Source organism: Haemaphysalis longicornis, unplaced genomic scaffold (assembly GCF_048455015.1).
Source record: "Haemaphysalis longicornis isolate Haplotype H1 unplaced genomic scaffold, Haemaphysalis longicornis Haplotype H1 scaffold_6, whole genome shotgun sequence".
Classification (NCBI taxonomy): Eukaryota; Metazoa; Arthropoda; class Arachnida; order Ixodida; family Ixodidae; genus Haemaphysalis; species Haemaphysalis longicornis.
Genome location: NW_027526407.1, coordinates 211,450,459 through 211,469,838, shown reverse-complemented (window position 1 = coordinate 211,469,838; position 19,380 = coordinate 211,450,459). Strand labels below are relative to the sequence as shown.

General features: G+C 50.7%; 1 protein-coding gene across 1 annotated transcript in view; it reads right to left on the bottom strand.

Annotated features, from left to right (window-relative positions):
• The window catches only part of LOC144143466 (uncharacterized), a 338,543-nt gene that overhangs the window by 77,238 nt on the left and 241,925 nt on the right, over nt 1-19,380 (bottom strand). The window contains exons 14-19 of the mRNA XM_077675212.1: nt 16,492-16,573; nt 15,453-15,537; nt 15,345-15,382; nt 12,798-12,929; nt 12,593-12,727; nt 5,682-5,810 (exon numbers count right to left, since the gene is read on the bottom strand). Of these exons, the coding sequence (XP_077531338.1) occupies nt 5,682-5,810; nt 12,593-12,727; nt 12,798-12,929; nt 15,345-15,382; nt 15,453-15,537; nt 16,492-16,573 (601 nt within the window). The remainder of the gene's footprint in view (nt 1-5,681; nt 5,811-12,592; nt 12,728-12,797; nt 12,930-15,344; nt 15,383-15,452; nt 15,538-16,491; nt 16,574-19,380) is intronic.

The window sequence follows — 19,380 nt, the reverse complement described above, 5'->3', positions numbered from 1 at the left end:
ACAAAGTAGCGTTTGTCGTCGTCATAGCAACAGGCTCGCGGGATGGCGAACGCACACGACGGGAGCATTGTTTGGGGTCGTACAGCACTGCGGATTTTGCGCGCTACGTCTCAGCACCCAGCGATAAATTTCACTTCACAACGAAGAAACACAAAGTGAGCAAAGAAAGAAGTGTGGCTCTCGCAAACGCTGAGCGAAGGGGATTTTCCCGGCAGGTCGCCGGCGGCGGCAGCGGCTCGCTCCGCCGATCTCGACGTGACGTAATCGCCGCTGAGGCCGGGATACGAGTTAGGGCCGCCTCCGACGGCGGAGTTTTCAAACTGGCCTAATCTGAAAACGTTTTTCGTAGCGACTGGGCTGGTTTTCAAGCGTAGCGAGGCGGCCACATACCAAGTGCCTTAAAAATTTGTCCGTTCTATTCGCCCAAATTTGGCCGCCGCAGTTGTAAACAAGTAAGCAACATTGTCCATGGGCTCAAGAAAAATGACGTCACTTCCTCCACACTTTTTGCAATGCATTGGGATGCTAGGGGCCTCTCCTGAGTATTCTTTCCTCCATACCTTAGAGTCAGTTGCCCATTACCGGCGTGGTGTGTGTTCGTGGTTAGCCGGGCGCGTGCTGTGGAAGTACGCCCTGCAACATGGTGTCAGAAGTGGGATCGCGACGCCACTGATCCGTCGCTCTTCGCCATGGACGCCGCCGCCGCTCATTCCTCGCTCGGGGCTGCGCTACGCCCACTGCCGCCGTTCGACTTCAACACTCCAAGTACCTGGCCGTCGTGGCTGGTGCAGTTCGAGGACTTAAGCTGCGCAACGGGACTTCATACACCGGAGCTGGAAGTGCAACCCCGGTCCATGCTTTACTGCATGGGGCCGCAAGCAAGAACGGTTCTTGCGTCGACAACGCTGTGAGAAGCCGACACGAAGGACTTGTCGGCTATCAAAAAGGCCTTCACGGACCTTTTCGTTCACCCCGTCAACGAGTTGTACGAGTCTGCTCACTTCCACCGGCGGACACAGCAACCGGGTGAGACCGCCGATGCTTTTTTCACTGCGCTTCGTACCATGGTAAAGCGCTGTAACTACGCATCGCCGGCTGTTGACGATAGGCAAGTTCGGGATCGCTTCGTAGTTGGGTTGCTCGACCGCAAGCTATCGGACCAGCTATGCCGAAGCCCAAAGTTAACGTTGCAAGATGCCTTGACTCAGGCGCGTCAGCACGAAGACGCAGATAACGAACGTAATATTCGGAACTCGGAAGAATCTCCTTTGCTGGCTGTCGACGCTACGCGAGTGCACGAAGGGAAGCTAGCTTCAAGCGATAGGCCGGCCCGTCTTTGCTCGTTCTGAGGGTGCGTATCGCATCCGCGGACGGAGTGCCCCGCCCGTCGTGCCGTCTGCAACTTTTGCGGCAAGAGTGGCCACTTCGAGGTGGTCTGCATGAAGAAGAAAAAGTGGGCGGGAAGCAAAAACGAAAGCCTTCGGCCAATTCGGTGGAACTTCGCGTTGTCGCGGGGGGGGCGTCGCCCGAACGCAAAGTTCAATGAAGTGCTCGTAGACGGACGCGCATTGTCTTTCAAAGTGGACTCTGACGCCGAGGTCTCAGTTGTTCCGAGTGCATTTCCTGGCATTCCGACCAAGCTTCAGAATCCCGAGGGTGAATTGAAGGGGCCGGAAAATAACGTCCTACCAGTTCTAGGCACGTACGATGCTACTTCGACGTGGCATGGCAAGTCGGTCAAGCAGCAGCTGTATGTCTTGGCAGTTGATACGGTTCCTCTGCTTGGCTTTCCGGCCACTCAAGCCCTTGGCGTCTGCAAGTTTTTGGACCACGTTTCTGAGGCACCAGAACCCTGCGGTCAGCTACGCCTTGACCCAACCCTTTTCCAAGGACTTGGAACTCTTCCCGAGGCATAAACAATCCGCCTCGTACCAGATGCGACTCCATTATCGTTAAGCGTACCCAGACGCCTGACGCTGCCGCTTCGGGATCCGATCAAGGCGGATTTGGACAGGCTGGAACGGGACGGGGTGATTCGTCGCGTTGACACACCAACACCCTGGTGCGCAGGAATGGTCGCAGTCCTCAAGACTTCGGGTGACTACAGGCTCTGTGTGGACCTAACCCGCCTCAACAAAGTTATTCTGAGGGAACGCCACATGTTACCCACAGTTGGTCTGCTGGGAGAGGCCACAGTTTTCTCCAAGTTGGACGCCACGTCGAGCTTCCACCAGGTCAAGCTGTCGCCCGAATCACAGGAATTCATCACGTTCATAACCCCGTTCGGTCGTTACTGTTTCCTCAGGCTTCCCTTTGGGATCGCGACAGCTCCGGAGTACTTCCAGCGACAGATGTCCAGGATCTTGGAAGGCCACGAGAGGGTGGTGAACATGATCGGCGATATTCTCGTCTTCGGCAAGACACGGGCGGAGCACGACCGTCGCCTGCAAGAAGTTCTTACCAGGCTAACGAACGCAGGGGTCACGCTCAACCGTGACAAGTGCACCTTCACAGCCAGCTGCGTCAAGTTCCTCGGTGTCATTGTTGGTACAGATGGCATCTCTCCTGATCCAGACAAGGTGGCAGCCATAAAATACATGCCAGCACCGCAAGACGTCTCAGGTGTTCGTCGCCTCCTGGGTCTTGTCAACCACATCGGACGCTTTCTGCCTCATGTATCAGAAACCACAGCACCGATACGAGCATTGCTGAGGAAGGAGTCTGAGTGGACTTGGGGTCACGCTCAACAGAATGCCTTCGCCAAGCTAAAGGAAATGATCTGCTCTGACACATGCATGACTCGGTACAAGTCAGCACAGTACAACACAGTATCCGCGGACGCCAGCGCCTTCGGTCTTGGTCCCGTCCTGCTACAGAAGCAACCTTCCGGGGAGCGTCGACCAGTCGCCTTTGCATCGCGGTCGCTCACGCCAACGGAAAGTCGTTACAGTCAGACCGAGAAGGAGGCTTTGGCCGCATGCTGGGCTGTGTTTCGTTTTGAGGAGTATGTCCGTGGTCTGAACTTTTTCATTGAAAGAGATCACCAGCCACTCCTAGCGCTCATGGGGACCATGGATGTCGACTTGCTGCCTCCTCGGATTCAACGGCTCCGGCTGAAGCTGATGCGGTTTACGTACCAGGTCCTTACGTACATGGCAAGCTTCTAGCCACAGCGGACACACTCTCACGTGCACCACTCAATGGTCCTCCGCCACAGCTCACTGATCATGTGGAGCTCTTTGTTGGAGAGCTTCTTCGCTCCTTCCCAGACTTCATCTCCTCATGGAAAGACGAGCTGCGCCATGCTCAAGCCAGCGATGGTGAGTGCAATCTCCTGCTTGAGTACTGCACCAAGGGCTGGCCACGGCAGTCGAAGCTGCCACTTCACGTCAAGAAGTACTGGCAGTATCGGGGAGACTTCAGTGTCTGTGACGGGCTACTTTTGAAAGGAGTCCGCATTGTAGTGCCGTCAGCTCTTCAGCGTTCTATGCTTGATCTCATTCATGACGGGCACCAGGGTATCAACCGATGCAAAGCCATTGCCCGGGAGTCTGTATTGTGGCCGGGAGTCAACAGCCAAATTGAGAAACGGGTGTCTAACTGTGCCAAATGAGCTGAAACCCGCGTTCAACGTCCAGAGCCAATGATGCCTTCTCAAACTCCAAGTCTTCCCTCGGAGGAGGTTGGAGTAGACCTTTTCCACCTGAAAGGTCAAGATTATGTTTTGCTGGTCGACTACAGGTCACGCTTTCCTGGAGTCATCAGTCTGCGCTCGACCACAGCACCGGCTGTCATTGCAGTCGTCAAGAGCGTGTTTTTTTTTATAAGTTCCAACGTTTTTCTTCAATTTCCAATACATACAAGTTAGTATACAGACATGCACGCCATGGCATCTCACGGGTGGTCCGCAGCGACAACGGGCCACAGTTCTCATCCAGACTTTTCCACATTCGCACAGGCTTACGGCTTCGAGCATGTCACAAGCAGCCCCCGGTTCCAACAGTCCAACGGTGAAGTGGAGAGGATAGTGCGGACCGTCAAGGACCTGCTGCTCAAGTCGGATGATCCTTACTTGGCACTGCTCGCCTACAGGGACACTCCAGGCGTTAATGGGGTAAGCCCTGCACAACTTCTCATGGGCAGACGTCTGCAAACAAGATTTCCCAATACTTCGCAGCAGCTCGAGCCACAGTGGCCATCATCTCGGTCCTTCAACCTGGGCGATCAAGCCAATCGAAGGAAGCAAGCCCAGGACTTCAACCGAAGGCATGCGGCTCACCCTCAAGGCCCTCTCAGGTCTGGTGAGCAAGTCTGGGTTCGAGACATAAATAGCCCTGCGTTGGTTCTGGGGCCAGCGGGAGTTATCCAACGTAATCGGCTACGCCTCGTCCCAGTGTCCAGCACACCAGTGCCGAAGGGTCCGGTCGAGCCTGCCTCCGACGAACAACCCGAGAGTGAGCCATCCGTCAGAGACACTTATGCAGGAGGGTCAGAGTTAGTTCGTCCGACGCAGTCTTCTGCGACTTCACCCCAGTCCCAGTCTCCAAGTTCGCCTATTCGTGTGTCCAGGTATGGGAGAGTGATCCGGAGGCCCAGAATACTGGACTTGTGATTGTGTCGTGAAGTGTAGCGAAGTGTTGTGCGGGCACTTGGGTTCATCACTAAACAAGGGGGGATGTAGTGTGCGCTCATATAGACAGATGGCACCACGGCGACCATTGGTGTGTGTGTGTGCTACCGATCGAGAGAGGGCGCCGCTTCCACGATTGCCCATGTGTATATATTCGAAGGTAAATAAAGCTTTGGGGTCAGTTACCCGTTACCGGTGTGGTGTGTGTTCGTGGTTAGCCGGGCCCGTGCTGTGGAAGTACGCCCCGCAACAAAACCACGCCAAGTAATCATTCGAGAACCTTGCGAATTAAACTCAAAAGGCGGGTAATCCGGTGGTCCCGCCATTTATCCCACCCTAGCACTGGTAGTATTTTCATTTACAAGCGGTGTACTAAATGCAATTCCATTAAAGCGTACGTAACATACCAACAATACTTTCACGCTTTCCTTTCAATCATTTTTTCAGAGAAACGCAAACTCCTAGCTATGACCTATTGCATTCTTTCGCTGATAAATAGGCTCAGCAGGTCTCGTAGTGTCAAAGATGCTCCGTCGTTTTACCAGGTTGCTAATGGAGTAACATGCGTAGGGCATTGTAGCAAGTACACCACATCCACACATGATCCTTTGAGATGGGATATTTGGCTGGTTCTACTACGAAGCTACCTCTTTAATGTGTACATAATTTTCTCATACCCACGCGCTCCCGTGATGTACGAGTGATGTAACCACCACGAAAAGCCGCACGACGCGACAGAAGTTGACGTCAGCTTTTTAGGCGACTTCTAGCAGTGTTATATCAAATGTCCATTGCCCAGAGTGCGAGTGCGGCTGTTTCTCCTTGTAAGTGGAGTACACATTTCCAGTAATAAGCGGCGCCTTATTTACGCACGCATCTCAGAAGACAATTCTTTTTTTGTCTTATTTTGTGCAAGGCAGTGGTTGAATAGTGTCTTGCTCGGAGCACTCTGCTGCAGTGATAACTGGCACGAGTGCCTCTCTGCGCGCCTGTGCCGCCTGATCGCATCTTCACTTTGCACGGGCACGACGGCGACTTGAGTTCGGCCTACCTGAGCTGCCTCGAAGCGGCCCAGCTGCTCGAGGATGATGTCGTCCTTAACGAGGTCAAGAGACGCCTGTCGCGACAGCTGGCTCCGGAGAAGGGCATTCTCCTCGGAACCCGCACTGCTTCCCGGCACCTAGGACCAGCGCCAAGGGGCCCACACTTAAGAACTGGAGACCGCTACAGACAACTAGCATGCGACATGCGCGCTGGAAGCACAGGGTTTCATGACCAGGGTAGATTGCTGGGCCAGTTATATCGTGATTCTTGGAAAGTGAAAACCAGTGGTGGAGAGCTGCACACTGGAGAGGAAAACAAGAAACGGCCACTGGATTGCCAGTGGCCGCCCGGGTGTTCCAATCTCCCATACGTGCAGCCTCTTTACCAATAGTTTTCACTTTTAGAGGCGAAGCCCCCTAGGTGCTCGGGCTGTCGGCGTCTCCTGTCGTCATCGTCTCATGTCGCCGTAGTATCATGTAGTCACCGTACTAAAACGTCGGGATTCTCGTTATTTCTTTTCTTTCTTTATTCGGTACCCACAGCGCCTTTTGGCATTACAGGGGTGGGAAAAACAAAAAGAAATACATCAACTAGTCACATTGATAACTAAAAATCAAAAATGTTTCAGAGGCCGCGAGCCCCTTTTAAGGTACATTCGTATACACAAGGAGGAAAATAAAAATAAAAGAAAGGATGTGCCATGCTCTTCAAATTTCGGAACTAACGGTTGTCAGTAGCAGCACAAATGGTACAGAATATCAGTGAGCTTCAATAACTATACAAAGAAAAGGCCGCGGCAAGTCACTCCCTTGCTTTCCACTCAGTTACTGTCGCACAGCAAATATAACACACTGCATCAGCGACAACACGAGGAATAAATAGTCGAAAAAGTGAAAGTACAACGCTGCCCAAACATTTCAGGCTACAACGCAGTTCGAGTGTCACGTACACACACACACACACACACACACACACACACACACACACACACACACACACACACACACACACACACACACACACACACACACACACACACACACACACACACACACACACACACACACACACACACACACACACACAAGATGTGTTGCATCACAATAAATTCCCAGTGAACAAATGTGCATTAGTTCAAAGCTTTTAATAAACACATGGAAGCGTAAAATGCATCCGCAGACTGTTCCGTAACTATGTGCGCAGGTAACTGATTCCATTGGTGTATTGTTTTTCGGAAAAATGAGTTTGTGAACGCCAATGTGTTGCAGCGAATTTCACGCACCTTGCAGGTGTGATCCATTCGCGCTGACACGTAATGAGGTGCAAAAATGTAGCCATCAGGGGAAATGTCAATTTGAGAATAGTATATGGAATGGAATAGTTTTAAGCGAACCATTGCCCTTCGATCTTCTAGTGTCTCCCATTTCAAAATCTCCTTGCAGTGACTTGCGCTAAACTTCGAGTTCCTAGGAGTCTTACCAATGGCATACCGGGTTGCAAGGCTTTGTACCGTTTCTAATTTATTGTTGTCGAGAATGGTTGGGGGGTCCCACACGACGCAAGCGTACTCTAAGATCGAACTTACGTTAGACTTGTACAGTAATTCGCGCGTTGCCTGTGGAAACTTTCTTGTATTGCGCCGCAAGAAACCCAGAGTCCTACAAGCTTTACTTACGGTGTAATCGACATGTCGATGCCAGCAAAGCGTAGGAGTGAAGTAAACTCCCAAATATTTATACTCATCTACGAATTGTATGAAGGAAAGTTTGACATCCACCTAAATGCAGCCATACGGCTACAAAGCAAAGCTCTACAGCTTTCTCAGAAACTTCGCAGTTGAAGAAAAATTCGTCCTATGGCTGCATTTAGGTGGATGTCAAACTTTCCTTCAGAGAAGCTTACTCCACCTTGGGGATTTCCCCTAAATCTGGTCGATCTACATATTGTAGAGGAACGTTTTTTATTGTGTAAGGGACTTTATTTCGGCTATGCTTTCTTGAGAAGGTAAGGCAGACAGTTTTGTTTAGATTAAGTTGCATCTCCCATATTACACACCAGTCGTCTATAATTTTCAGATCGTTTTGCAATATTTCGCGATCATTTTCACAAGTAATTATTCTGTACAATACGCAATTATCTGCGAACAGCCGTATACATGAAGTGATGTTATTGCTGATGTCATTTATGTAAAGAAGAAATTATAAAGGACCCAAAACGGACCCTTGGGGAACTCCTGACGTTACATCGGATGTCTCTGATGCAGCGCCGCTCACAACCACATACTGACGTCTGTTACTTAAATACTCCGAGATCCAGGAAAGTATCTTGGGTTGAATACCATAAGTTGACACCTAGCGCTAGAACGGAACGCATCCTAAAAGAACACACCGGGACACTCGTTTTCCAACGCCTCACGCTAGAGCACTTCGTACTTCAAAGACACGAGACTTACAGCAAAGCTGTATACCTCTAACCCCCCCCCCCCCCCCCGGTTTCACATCTCTATGGGCAGAAACCCGAAGGCGCCCAGAATACACTCATACACAGCATGCTTCGCCCGTTCCTAGGTTTCACGTTAATGGAGACGGCCGAGATTTTTTTACTTGTCAAATCATCTGGAACGTGGTCAACAGGGAAGACGACTCACCGTTCGGTAGTGAACAGGTTGAGAGGACGAACGTTGGCAGTACCTTCATTCTCGTGCTAAGCTGTGGTGGCAGCCATAAATATGACGTTTATGTTTGCTTACGTGGGTGAGTGGTACGTGCTTTTGGATATGTGCGTGCGCCTGTGTGTATGACGATAGGAGAGGGATAAGGACGGCCAGCTGGTGCATATTGCTTACAATAAAGTGCGCACTAAGGGGAAGAACAAAACGGCCTCCTGTCGCCACGGCCTCCTCTCGACACCTCTTCGTCCGCTCTGTTCTTATATTTTCATGGAAGCACAATGTACGTCTGTGGGTATATCTACTGTGTGAGGTGGTGTGCGTGCGTCTCGTTGCACGCGCACACGTGTACACGTACACGTGTACGTGTGTCGCTTATTGTGGAAACACTATGCAGTACCAAGCATCATTTCTTATTTCGGACACCACCGCACAGTTTTCACCATCAGAGAGCACGACTTATTTTGTCGACGTTTTCGGGATCACAGTGACGCATCATATTTGCGTGAACTTGACATAATGAATTTTGAGTGTAGAGATGTGGCGTGCTGTCCCACGGGCGGGCTCCTGGGCGAATATTCGCGTAGGCAAATTCTGGTGTGGCTAAGAGACACAGGTTCAATTTTCGGCTCCCCAGCCGTTCCTAGCCCCCAGTGCCGGTCGCACTGACAATCGTCATCTCAACGACAAAGATTACCCCATGCTGAGTTCAAGATTGTAAGAGGCCAAAACATTATTGGGAGATTCATTAGTGCATCCTTACGAATGCGTCAGCATCGCCTTTCCCGCCCTCGCGACCTTGAGGACCACCCCGACGCGCCCGCTTGGCTCTCACCTCAAAAGCCGGCTGCAACGTGTCCCTCACACGCGGTTATGAGCGATATCCACGCACCGTACGAACCATGCTTTGCGTTCCTTCTTATCTTAGTAGTCTCCTTCGCTCGCCTAGCAGCAGCATTGGCTGCCTGTGGCCCGGCGGTTGTTCAGTAGTCCCGACATTGCGTGATTCCCACTCCATCCAATTCATCGACTACTCGGGCCAGCGCCGCCGCTTCACACTGCTATGCTACCAATAACTGCAGCATTAGTGTTCCCTAATTTACCCTCTGATTGGCATAAAAGATTGTGTCGAGACCCCTGAGGGTTCCCCGTTCACTAAGATGCCCGCAAGCACTTAGTCAAGGAGCAAGGACGAAACAGGACGGGAAATGACGCTTCCTTGACCGACCAGATAACGCCACAAGCGCTTGGCTAAGGCATTGCGTGGTGTAATTTTTCTATGCCAAACTCATCACCCCCAGGGGCCAAGCAAGCCCTTTCCTTCAACTACCGCCACTCTACTCCACTTCTACTGCTGCCAGCCTTCCCAGTGTGTTAGTCACGTGAGCGGTTACCCTTCGGGCGACGCGAGGGGGAATGTACGTGGCCACGTAGGCAACACGTGCTCCGCCGCCCTGCTGAGTTTTCTATCGCTACTCAGGGCACCGCTTCTTCGGCAATTTCAAACATCGGTTGCTTTGGCACACAGGCACAAGCCGCTCTTGAATTCCCTTACGGTCGGGTGGTCCCGGTTAAACGCGGGGCCCCACCTTACGTGGCCGAAACATTGTGAAGCGCGCGATGCGTTGGGCATTGAAAAAATACCAGTGGCATCTGTCGCGCGACAAGAAACTGTATTGCCCAGGCGCGATAGCAATTTCACTGCATATCGCCGGAGTGAATTAGGCCGCTTCATCTCGTCCATCAGAGGCAGCTACCCTCTCCTTCGCCATCGCAGCTCTAGGAAGCTGCGTAGTCCGGTTCGCTTTTCGTTGTGATGTTATAAGGCCGCTCGCCCGTGCCAGTGGCAATGGGCCGTTATCGTCCTATATATTCTTGTCCTTGCCTTTGTAGTCAGTTAAAAATACCACCGTGAGGCCTAACTCCGAGCCGGCCTAGTCGGAATGGAGTCATCTTTAAAGGAGCCATGAAGAGAAAATACAACTTCGTTTAATTTGAAAGAACTAGGATTCAGTATCTCACTCAGCTCCATTAGAGCCACAAAAGATGTTTTTTAACGAGAAAAAAGCAAGAAGTATTTAAAAACTTTCAAATTTTGCGCCAGAGTGACGTGTTATGAGCAAGAATGACGTCATACGGGCCAACAATAAAACATAATTTTCAGTGCGTTAACGGCACGTTAGCATTCAAGTGATGCGGTCAAATGGAACTATAGGCCCCATTACAGACGCCAGTCATGTGTTGTCGCGACAGGTCAGTTAGGCGGCCGCCAATCGCACAAACAAGGTTCCGTGACGTCATAGAAAAGTTGCGGGAAATTGGCTAGGGGGTCGCGACTGCTTCACACGTTTTCTTTTATATCTCCGTTATTTGGTCGAAGATTGCGATGATATTGGTATCATTGTTATCGGGACTAAGCAGTCTTTCTAATAAACCCAACTTGTATTTTGTCTTCATGGCTCCTTTAAAATAGCGCACACACCCTGGGAGCGAAGGGGGGGGGGCTACAAAAAGCAAATACGGCAGCGCTTGTCCGTGTCTCTTTTCATGTCCCGGTTTGTGAGCGCTATTTTGACAACGAATACTACTGCACGGTGCCTCGAAGCACGCGCGTCTTCGCCGTACGGCGCGTCTGGCAACGAGGCACCCTATACTGCTGCGTCCAGTTGCGACCCTTTGCCCACAATATATTTGTAGTTATGAGACGTTTCCCACATATTACCCCACATTAATAACAAGTTATAAGCCCCAAAATATAAGTTTTAGATGCGCAGCAGCTTATGGTCGCGCCTGGTCCCTCCGCCGTGGTGGGCCGCCGTTACGCGGCGTCCACACCACGCGCATGCGCATCCTCCTCCCTCTCCGCTCCTCTCCTTGACTCATCTCCTCTCTTCTCCGGCATTCATCCTCTCTTCTCCGGCATTCCTCCTCTCCTCTCCAGGATTGCGCAACGAATGGCAACACCTGCAGCTCCGCGCGCGATAATGCGAAGCAGCCTAGGGTTAGGGGCGCGACGGTAGCCGCTGCATACTCCGCTGGGGGTGCCACTGTAGCTCCGCGGTATAAATGACGCGCGCGTGCGCGCTCAGCTCCCCTCTGAACCTCAACTTAACGGAAACGAAGAACTGAAAACTAATGGGAACTTGAGTCGACCCCATGGGTGCTTCGCATACTACTGGGGGTTCCCCTACGGGAAGATGGTGAAATTTTTTTTCATAAAAGTTTTTGAGTGTGGTTTTCCTGAGCAGAGACGGTTTACCACTGCGCACAATTTGGGTGCAGTTTTGGCGTATGCATTTCGGAGCCGATTATGCAAATAATAACCCTTGTCCACTTCGGCTACAATGTCAATGTTGTTCAGAAGCAAAACCATCGCCTCCTGTATTTTTACAATGCCAAACGCATCGCGCGCTTCCCAATGGGAGTGGCTGGTACGCCTGCAGTGCGTACATATCGCAAGGTGGGGCCCCCAGCTGAACCGGGATGACGCAACCGTAACTAATTTCGAGAGTGGCTTGTGCCTGGTTGCCAAGGCAACCTATGTTTGAGATCTCCGAAGGAGGGGGCGCCCCGGCCAGCGTCAGAAAACTCAGGCTCGCGGCGGAGCACGTTTTGCCAACGTTGCCGCTTTCCACCATGCGTCGCGCCGGGATGAACCGGTCACGTAACTAAAGCGCTGGTAAGGCTACAGATTGGGGGAGAGCGGCCGGAGTAGAAGGAGAGGGCTTGGTTGGCCGGTCCGGGCTGATGCGTTTGGCATTGTAAAAATACAGGAGGCGATGGCAAAACAATCCGGGCGCCATAAGCCGGGTCCTTCGCTCGCTCGCCCTCTTAGTTTTTGGCACACGGTGTTTGATGAAAGGCATATCCAACCTCCTCGTTTGTCTGATCAGGGAATTCTACACCTGTTTCTGTTTGGCCTAATTGTACACTATACGAATTACATTGTGTACATTGCACATTGTTCTAGCATTGTACACGTTGTACATTGTACAAGCAAACTAGCTCGAGCCCACACGTTGCTAGTTGTACAGTATATCGCGTAGCGAGGTTCCAGAATTTATAAATAATTAATGTAGAACAGGCACTTCAAGTGTGAGTTGCAAGGCTCCCAAATTTCGAATTCACCGCTCGACAACCCCCTACTTCCTGCTTGAATACACTCAAATCCACGCAAATTAGGTCATGCTTTGAGAGAGGAACAAATTGTGGCAGTGTAATGGGCATTCTGCCTCCTTTGCTAGACAAACCTGGCCGTTGTTTTGGAATGCCTCAGCCTTTTTCTCCGCCCAGCGGAGGACGTCAGCCTTCCAGGCTTTTGCCTCACGCACCGTCTCCCGGTGCAGCCGAACAAGCGACGGAATCTCAGCATCCCCAAGTGCATCCTGCGAATAAAAACGAAAGATTTAGCAGACTATCCAAAAACCTGTACGCTTTTTGCGTTATAGCACTTACACTTTCCGAGATGTGTTTAACAGGTGCCTTTGTACGGTCCCCTCTCTCTTTTACAAGTTCTACAGGATCTTCAGGAACATCATTCTCTGCATTCTCAGTGACTTCTCTCCGGCTCAGGCTGGCCGGGCTACCCTGCAAACGTACATGCATCGCTAAAGCACTACACGGAAAAAAATTCAAGCGCCATTTGGTTTTCGGTCACAGTTATGATTTACCTAGCAGCATATAGAAAGACATTACGCTGATTAATTTTCCACAGGGCTGTTTAATGGGATGGGGAAGCAAATTTCTCAAAACACTATTTGTAGCTGCCTCTATGGCTACTAATGGATGAGGAAGATCTCCACGGAAGACCGCCTTTGCCACTCGTTGTCGCTTGAGCTGCGCTACATACAGTGCACTGCACGAGCTCTGCTCCCAGAGAGACTCTGTTGCGCTCTTACCTAGAACTTCTCTCCCGTCTAGTTTTTTTTGTGAATGTGCATGGAATTGGCCCGGAGGAGCTTTCTGCGTACACGGAACCACCAACGTTTCTTTGGCCGAGCCACATAAAGATTCGGCTTGAAAAACATCTTTGTTTGTGTGAACATTTATGTAGGAGTCAGTTTTTACTTGTCGTCATGTTTTCCCGAGCGGGAAGGCTTCCGTCCCATTCTTGTTTTTAAATTTCAGCTTAACTGAAAGCAAATGATAGAAAATCATGAAGGGCTTGTGGAAATCACGCTTTCTACATTTTAACCAAAGTTACTCACTCCAAAGTTCTGAACTACCCGCATACATGAACTACGCAAAGCAGTCAAAAACGCAAGTACGGTCAACAGAAACAGCGAAGAACGTACACTGCCGAATGAGGCACCATACAAGCGTATAAATAAGCAGTTCGCTTTTTATGACTTGCATCAATAAAGTGGCTCTGTGGGTGTGTTGGTTCGACATGATCAAGAGGGAAAAAGACAGCGCAAATGCAACACCGACAAAATGAAGACTTGGCACACACTAGCGCTGTCTGTGCGTGTGAAGTCTTCAATTTGCCCGTGTTCCAGCTGCGCTGCTTTTTCCTAGCGATCAAATAATCATTTTTACGCCAGTTTTCATGTAACGCCGAGGGGCCAATAAGCAAGATTTGGGTGGCAAGTTTATATACGGAGGCATCTGAAAACTTGTCCTTGCCCTAAAAATTGCGACCTATGATATTCAAGATACAAGTGATGAAGTTACTTTGCCCTCATGTTACCACTTGCGAGAGAAGCAATCGCGAAGGACGAGGGGGCTCCTTGTCATACATGACTGCTTCGCTGTGCAGGCGCCATACCATCTAGACGCACTAACTGCTGCTGCGTGTCGGTGTGTGAAACCGATCCAGAATTGAATCACCTTTTCGAGTGTCTTTTCTCCTTTGCATATGGAAATAGAGCAAGTTTCAGTACAACATATTTAAAATCCATTTTAATTTTTGCGCGCACGATAAAGCTCAGAATGGACTCCATTTCGCAATCGGCCTCAACAAGACGCCCCTCCTGGCCCCAAACTGCTGACGGGAGGGCCCCCGTGATGTTGCCAACGCGTTGCTCCGCCGTTTGTGTCACGTAAGTGCTTCGGAACTGACGTCATGCTGCCCGCGCGAGTGGTGAGATGGCGGAGACCACGGTGGTCGAGACCACGGCCGATCTGCGCGTTCAGCAATGGCGCGACAAGAGCGTTGGCGCCGCCCTCTCATGGCGCTCGCATCGATGTTCGTTTTGTTGCATCCCAAACTGGACAAGGCGATAAATAATCATTTACGATGCGATCGACCGTCTGATGTGCCATTGTAGGATTAGTGGGCTGGTAGGCACCATTACGAGGGAAAAAAACGTAAAACGACAATTTCGTGTCAGAACTCCTTTAAACGGGTGTTTCAGCCTCCTGGTTGTTTCTGCGTAGCAAGTCTGTGTCATCGCAGCCATTTTGGCCTACACCTTTCAAGCCATTCAACGGGCCTTTTGCCAAGGCGATTCCTCTGAAGTGTTTCAAGCTGGCCAAGCCATCTCTGCTGCTGCGAAGACGCCTGGGCCCCTGATCCGTGCGGAGCGGATGTACACGCAACGCCGAAGCCGAAGGCAGGCTGCCTATGCTATAACCGGCTAGCATCACGCCAACAACCCTGCAATAACAGCCTTGCAATGGTTGCAATGGTTGAAGACCTTTGCAATAACAATGGTCTTCGCCTTTGATTAATATAACAATAATAACCAGGGTAATTTTAATTAAATTAACTCCGCGCACACACAATAGGTTTACTACACGCTTTCTCATTATGAATTTTCTTGAAAGTACATATGGGAGTGAGCAAGCCAGGACCGGGATTTCATGTTTCTTTTCTTACAAAAAGCTTGAGCTGTCGATGTGGCCATGTGACTTAAAATATAAAAATTAGGACAACTGAACGCTATATAAAAATATGTGCTAGGATACCTAGTTTGAGGCAAAAACAGCCACAAGAGCGACGACTTTGAGGCCTTTTTTTCTGCTCGTTAATGTCCTTCCTCCTCATCCTCTACAACTCACCTGACGGCTTTCCTCTCCCACGGCTCTTCTGCGATCTTCTGCAATGAAGCAAGTTAGAGGGAATTGTGCATGGTTGGTCAGAGCGTATGCGAATTCCGCACGCTATACCTGTGAGGCCACCATCGATGCCGGCTCCTTCGTCCGACCGGTGGACGTCAGGCGAAGCTCCCAGCCGGGAGAAAACGCTCCCACCCTGGCCACGGGACAAAAGGCAGCTCGGATGCACCATTGCCGCACTCCACTCCTTCGGTTCTAACTTCCCATCGATCGCTTAGGTGTTAATACACGAAGAGTTGCCAGCGTTTGGTGGACGCAAAGGCATTTGGGATAAATACTGACATAGCACTCACGAATATCGGTACAAGCGCCTGTTAGAACAATAAGAACAATAAGAACAGAACAATAAGATCCACTAAAGGCTTGGTATAGATAAATTTATAGTTACCGATCTGGAGTTAAATACAAAAAGCGTGTTCGCCCTTCAGCCATTTTTATCAGTAGTAGTCATGCGACGGGAATTCACCATCCAGGGAATTAGCCCAAATTTCATTAGGTACGAAGAACATTTACCTTCACTGATTAACGAACACTTATTTTAAAGAAACACTCGCGCTGTTGTGGCTTGTGAGGGTAGAAAGGTATATCCTCCACTCAGATTTTTTTTACTTTGATCAATTCGAGTACCTACATAACCCAAAATGTCACAAAGCTGTAGCTTCATTTTGTGGGCTCGAGCATCAACGGCCATTTTTCCGGGACAGATCCTCTCGATTTCCTCTAATGTCATCTTGGCTTAACGCACCGAAGCTACACGTGGTCTATAAAGCACGCCGCTATGGAGGCCTCCGCATTAATTTTTATCACATGAAAATCTTTTACGTGCGTCGTCATCTTGAAACACGGGCATTTTATCTTTTCGCCTTCTTCAAAAAAGCAGCCACTGTGGCCAAAGCTTGTGCTCCTTGCGCTCAGTAGTCTTGGTCTTGGTCCCTGGGTTCGGTAGTCTTGGGAAGCGCGCCGTCCAGTGTGCTCTTTTCTAGGTATCGTCGTTTTCACGCTTATTACCAGAAAGCCTTCGTCGTGCAAGTCAATCACTGGTTGTAGTGGCATAAAAGCACATAACGTTCCAAATCAGCGCAGCGCTTACCCCTCGAGGTGAACACTCCTCTCGTGACGGGGACGTTTGAGCAGCCGCGTTCGCATGTCTCTTCACAACTTCTGGCGGTGACCTGCGATATTCAAATCAGCGCGCAATTCTCGCTCTCTCAAGGCGTGTTTGTGGATGCTATGAATAAAAGTATTCCCCAACCCAGCTTTGTACACACGCAACATCATGGGGTAGTCGTTGGACTTCGTAATCAACCAGCTGGCTCTGCTTTGCGGGCTCCAATTACAAATGCTTTTGTACGTTTATTGATTATTACGACTGTCCTAATGTCCACCGCGAAAACCAAACAATACCTTATTGTGGCACCACTTCACCATAACTGTCTTTTTTTGCTTCATATCCCACGCAGGCGCACAAAAGCTGTTCCTTTTTTTTGCATATCGCGACCGCGCAAGGCAGTACCTCTCCTTGATGCTGTGAGGCTACGGTGCCCACATGTTGCTCTGAAATCGCGAGGCAATAATTCTGGCTGATGCACTACAAAGGGCAGAGCACAGCGTGGAAGGAGTGCCAGAAGGGACAAGCGTCGAGCGCAATATATTCTGCCAGTTGTTTCCGTTCGACACAGAAAAGGAAAGACACTTCACTCGCTCGTCATGCCTGGTGGCTAAACGCACTAGCTAATGCCCTAACATTGATACCCGTTGGTGCTGCTGGGTGACGACGACGAAGACGAGGGACGTTTTAAATGCAGAGCATTTCAGTAACTCACGATGTCACCCGCGTTGACGTCCGTAGTCCGCACCGCACCCCTCCCTACTATATATAAAAAAATACTATCCGGCGCCTGGTTTCGATCCCTCGACCCTGCGGCCGGAACGCAATGTACATGATGCTCTACCCACTGCGCCACAAAGCCGACACAGAATGGGACGCTATGAACACGCCTTATATCATTGACTCATTCAAATTACTGCTGACGAGCGCTCTCTCGTCAGCAGATGCCACAAGTGCAACAACTTTAACGTAACGCAAACTACTTAACGTCGTGCGCCCCCGGAAATCCTCTGCATTCGATCGTGCCCCTTGCGAGGGGATGTTTCACTGCGTCTTCTCTCGGTCGTGGGACCCGTGGCGCCATCTGGCGGAGGCGCGGCACAACTCGTAGCACTTTCTTTGAAAAAGCGCCTCGAAAGCGCGGCAAATATGAAATAGGGATGACGCGCTTTCGAGGCAATCCGCCGACGCGGCTGCTTCGTGTACAGACTCGGCGGCGAGCGTCCCGGGATTCTGGTGCCGACCGAACCCTTGCGTTCTTGAAGGAAGACGAGGATCCTGTCGGATTCCGGCCTGCGCTGCTCTCTACTGTAGTGTACTTACTGTGAATGCATCGCGTTCCCTCTTCTTTTATCCTCGTAACAATGTTGACAGCGAAGGCTTTCATGCGACGGGGAGGGATAACGCGGGTGCAGCGACGTGGAGAGGTATGGCCTAGTGTCACTAGATAGGATACAGAGTACCGTCACTCAGGCACGCAAGTGACCAGCGGCGGCCATTTTGCCGTTTATCAGTGTTGTCAGATTGCCGCTTCTGCGGTCTCACCGCTATCTTTGAGAAGATCATTTGTAAACAACACTGCAGAAGACGCAGCAACGTGGCATCTTCGGACGCACGTCTGCAGCCGAAATTCTGCGAAGCGCGTTACCTTCGATTCGCGTTGGGAACGACGCCAGTCGCGCGCAGCCGCAGAGCCGGGAGGACAAGCTGAAACTACCACAGTTGACCAACAGAAAACGCATAAACAAAATGGCGATGCCATTAACCGTTGCAGAGTAAACAAATGTCATGTGATGCGAACTCACCAATGATCACGACGGCGACGCGAACAACAGGAGAAAACAGTGTCGATACTCTGTACCCGTATACAGTGACACTAGTATGGCCTAGTGAGAGGGCTAGCAAGATCCAAGCGCAGGCGCAGCGTAGTGCGGAGAGGGTGAGAGGGCGCCAAGCGTGGGTGGGTGAAGGCAGGGAGAGAAGTTGGCCTATGGGGGAGCGCGCTCCAACAGATTGTTCGGAGGAGCACGCACGTGCCTTCGGAAAACGGGTGAAGTGGCGCACTCTCCAGAAGAAGAAGCCGCCCGTCGGGAGCACCAGCGAGAGTTGGCGTGCATACGGCCATCGCTCTGCTGTCTCTGAGAAGTTCTATATGAAGCTCAGTAGCCGCGTTTGCATGAATGTGACAGGCGGCGAATCGCATCGCACCAACTTTCTAGCGTATCGCATCCATGTAAACGGGGCTAATGCGCAGGGAGAGCGCGTCGCAACAATGCGCCAGACAGGGGTGGATTGAGACGCGTAAGTAGACTTTTGAAGTGCATCTAAATGCGAGCGCATTGCATTAGGAAATATGTCGTCCACAACAGCAAGGCTTTCAAACGCAGTTTTCCACTTAAAAACATCTTAATCGGGTTGTACAGGCCAAACAATGCGAGTCGAGAAAAAAACGCGAACCAGCCACGCCAGAAGCACCGAAAGCGCCAGAAACGCTGCTTTGCCTACGATCTGCGACACCGTACGGCGCCACCATCGCACCAGGGGTAATGCGCTGCATGTAAACGGTCGCGCATTGTATTACTCCCAAGGAGGTTGTTGATTACTCCTGACGCGCTACTGTTGCATTCATGTAAACGCGGCTACTTGCGATTAAAGATCGCCACGTATCTTCGCTGTTAACACCAGCGTTCGCGACGTTAGGTCAGTGAAGCTGGGCTAATTATATGATATGGCGCACCATGAAAAACAAAGTAGTTAATGTAACATTTGGGGAAGTTATTGAGGCCTGCAGGAGAGTTAAATTACAAATATCGGCCGCTAGAAATTTTCTGCCTACCTGTTTCGACGTAGACCTACAGTTAACTGAAGCTG